Source organism: Etheostoma spectabile, chromosome 14 (genome assembly GCF_008692095.1).
Source record: "Etheostoma spectabile isolate EspeVRDwgs_2016 chromosome 14, UIUC_Espe_1.0, whole genome shotgun sequence".
In the NCBI taxonomy this organism is placed as follows: domain Eukaryota; kingdom Metazoa; phylum Chordata; class Actinopteri; order Perciformes; family Percidae; genus Etheostoma; species Etheostoma spectabile.
In genome coordinates this window covers 3,938,903-3,942,110 of record NC_045746.1, presented here as the reverse complement: position 1 = coordinate 3,942,110, position 3,208 = coordinate 3,938,903, and the positions used below count along the sequence as shown (strand labels likewise).

General features: G+C 41.7%; 1 protein-coding gene across 6 annotated transcripts in view; it reads right to left on the bottom strand.

Annotated features, from left to right (window-relative positions):
- hycc1 (hyccin PI4KA lipid kinase complex subunit 1) overlaps positions 1 to 3,208 on the bottom strand; it is a 24,297-nt gene that overhangs the window by 16,518 nt on the left and 4,571 nt on the right. For 5 of the 6 annotated variants that reach the window (XM_032535130.1, XM_032535127.1, XM_032535131.1 and 2 more), the window contains exons 2-4: positions 1,819 to 1,900; positions 1,233 to 1,334; positions 883 to 1,062 (exon numbers count right to left, since the gene is read on the bottom strand). In XM_032535130.1, coding sequence (XP_032391021.1) covers positions 883 to 1,062; positions 1,233 to 1,334; positions 1,819 to 1,869 — 333 coding nt within the window. In that variant the 5' untranslated portion in view covers positions 1,870 to 1,900. Of the gene's footprint in view, positions 1 to 882; positions 1,063 to 1,232; positions 1,335 to 1,818; positions 1,901 to 2,108; positions 2,128 to 3,208 lie in introns of those variants that run through there. The other variant, XM_032535129.1, reaches the window with a different exon arrangement.

The following is a 3,208-nucleotide window of genomic DNA, read 5'->3' as shown; positions in this document are numbered from 1 at the left end:
TGTGTGTGTGTGTGTGTGTGTGTGTGTGTTTGCTTATTTGTGTGTATACCGTGTGAGCACACACGCACAAGCTCCCGGGGGTTTGATGTCCCCTGTGTGCATGTTAATGTCAAATACATTAATTGGAGACAGCCAGTGTGTTGAGTGACAGCTGACCTATTCTGCTACTCAGAGAGGAAGTGAGGGGACACTTTGCTGATAGATATAACATTGAGAGCTAACACTCTTTCATAATAATTACAGTGCTGGCATCTCTTTATGGGAAGCTTAAGGGCATTTGCAAGGTGCAATCCAGCCATATTGTGTATTGGGAAAGTCACTATGTTTCAATTCCTGTTTTTCTAACCCATATTTCCTACCACTCTCCGTGCATAATAGCTGTCTAACAAAGCAGAAAGTGCATAAAATAATCTTTCAAAACACATGACGCAGATCCTAGAAATAGTTAGCAGTTAAGTCCCTTGCTTCTAGAACTGCATGATTACAGCCACTTGCAAAGGATCAAGGACCTTTACATAGGGTTTTTTCAAGAGCCAGACCGATAAAGGACTTTAAATGCCGATACCAATATGAATATTTGGTTATTTAAAAATATGATATGCCGATATATATATTTTTTTAAAATCCAGAAACGCGTTACAAAACATAAACGGATTTCCCTAACATTAGTTATTTGTAGTTATTTATAAGATCTCACTAAAATAATATGATAATAATTTTCACAACAGTGGAACACTGGAAACAACATTGTTATTAACAACAGTGGCTCTTCTCTATTGGTAATACATAAACATATCAGTTGCGACATAAGATGGTGGTGTTAAAAATGTAACACACATGCACACACACACACACACACGCACACGCTTCATCCTCCCCTACCAGGTTGTAAATGCCCAGCAGCAGGGCCTCGATGCAGCCGGATGTGTGAGGGTCTCTGGCTGCGCTGACGGACAGGAGGCTCCACAGGAGCTCTGGCAGGAACTGTAGCGTGAAACGCTGCAGCTGTGGCTCACCGCTTCGGTAAAACTCAAACAACTGGTGACACACTGGCTCCAGCAACTGGGAATGACGGAAAGCCAAAAACAAGTGCATATGGTTACATCTTGACATCAGTTTACAAAAAACAGCAAACTGCAACTGCCACTGTAACATAAGAATATAAGATAATCAAGATAAGATAATCAAGATAACGTTTACATGAATACAAATATGAAAGTGTGTGTCCATACATCGCTGTAGTTCTCTCGCATGACCTTGTAGAGTGCGGGGACCAGGGCACCTTTGTCTTTAAGTGAGGCGGCATAAGTGGACACAGCATTGTCAGGGAGGGTCTGAAACACATACACACAAATAGCAGTTTGATAAAAACACAGCATGACAGGTGAGTTCTGAATAGCCAAACATTTGTTGATGTAGTGTCTAAATTTGCAATGCATTGTTTTGTTTTTGAACGATATTTTGACAGCGTCTAAAGCCTACAGAGGCAGACAGTGATAGCATCTACAAAAGCTGTCAGTCACATAAATATGCTTGCTTTTAGAGGTCAATTCCATTAAGAAAGGATGGCACGTAGATCCCCATATGTTCACACAGGAAGTTCACTTCCGCTCCTTTATTATCACACGTCACCAAGCCTGGACTTTGGAAGCAGTCACATATCGGTGAGTGTATGGACCTATGCACTTAACAATGTGTTTATGTGTGTGGAAGAAATGTTGCCAATAATAAGCAGCAGCGAAGAATGTACTTCCCACAGGGCTGCAAACATGTGCTTTTTAATATCGATTTTCACACAAACACACGCACACACAGTACCTTAAATTCTGACAGCCATTCCTCCACCACTCCTTGGTCCATAGCCAACATGTTCCCTCATCTGCAGTGGAGTCACCTCTACCTACGAGAGAAAGAAATACTGTATAAACACACACTGCCTAATTATTGTCACACAGCAAATATGACATGCACACAGACACCCTCTCTCTCTCACTAACACTCTCTCACACACTCGCACACACACACGTTTGCCAACCTTCTATTATTTGGTATCTTGATAAAAATATTCTATTACAAACAACAAACAATGCCATGGCAGTGGCGAATACCGAATGTACACGCTCCAGACATCAATTGAATACCCCAACGAAGCATAAGTCTGTCCTCCCCTCTCGCTCTCCCGTTTCCCTCTCATTCCTCTCCAGACACACACCTCTGCAGCAAGGACCCAACCTATTCTCAACTTGGGGCTCTTAAATCAAAAAAAAAAAATCACCCACACAGGGAAGCCTGGCAGGCTTAACTATTGAAGCACTGATCAGAAAAACAAAATGTGGCACAGTAGAATTTGATGCTTGTTAAACAGGCTGTTTAGTTCCATATGTACACGTCTTTAAAACGAGGCATACGGAAAAGGCTTTAGCTAACATTTAGTCATGGTGAAACTGAAATAAATGTCGAAGCACTCAACTTGTATGTATTGAACATCCAATGTTACCCTGTTCTCTTGCTTATTATCTGGACAGGGTTTTGTTTGCTCTCAATGCCATTTTTAATCTCTGTATGTTTTAATAAAGCAGGCACTTGCCGGTTTCTGTCCGACACTGTTGTGCTGCAGTCACATCAGATAAAGGAGGAAAGGGGATTATAGAAACAGAGAGACAGAAATCTATCAGAAAAAAGAAAAATTAAGATGGGAAGTTTTAACCAGATTTCAAAATATCAATCACAATGTGGGGGACGATGACAACACAGAACAGTATTTGTCTGGGTGGCTGTTGCACAAACAAAGAGAGAGACTGATCAGTAGTTGCTGTCCTAGTCATGTACTTGGGTCACCTTAACTAGCTATGCACTGTGACACTTGTGCTTTCTGCCTGGTAGGAGGACACTAGCACTCTGTTTTCACTGCGGGTTATGCGTGTCTGTGCTCTGTCGTGTCTGTGCTCTAAAAATGCGAGCACAAGGATAAATTGGTCGATGAATTCAAAAACAAAGTCCATGTTTGGTAACAGAGTCTGAGAACAGGAAAGAGAGAGGAAAAGTCCTTCTAGTATGTGCACATTTGTCGTGCAGAAACAGGCTCAGATTTGAGCCAAAGGTGGCATAAATCCACCTTTTAAAACTCTTCCACTTCCAAAACTTCACTTAGTGGATCACACACACACACACACACACACACACACACACACACACACACACACACACA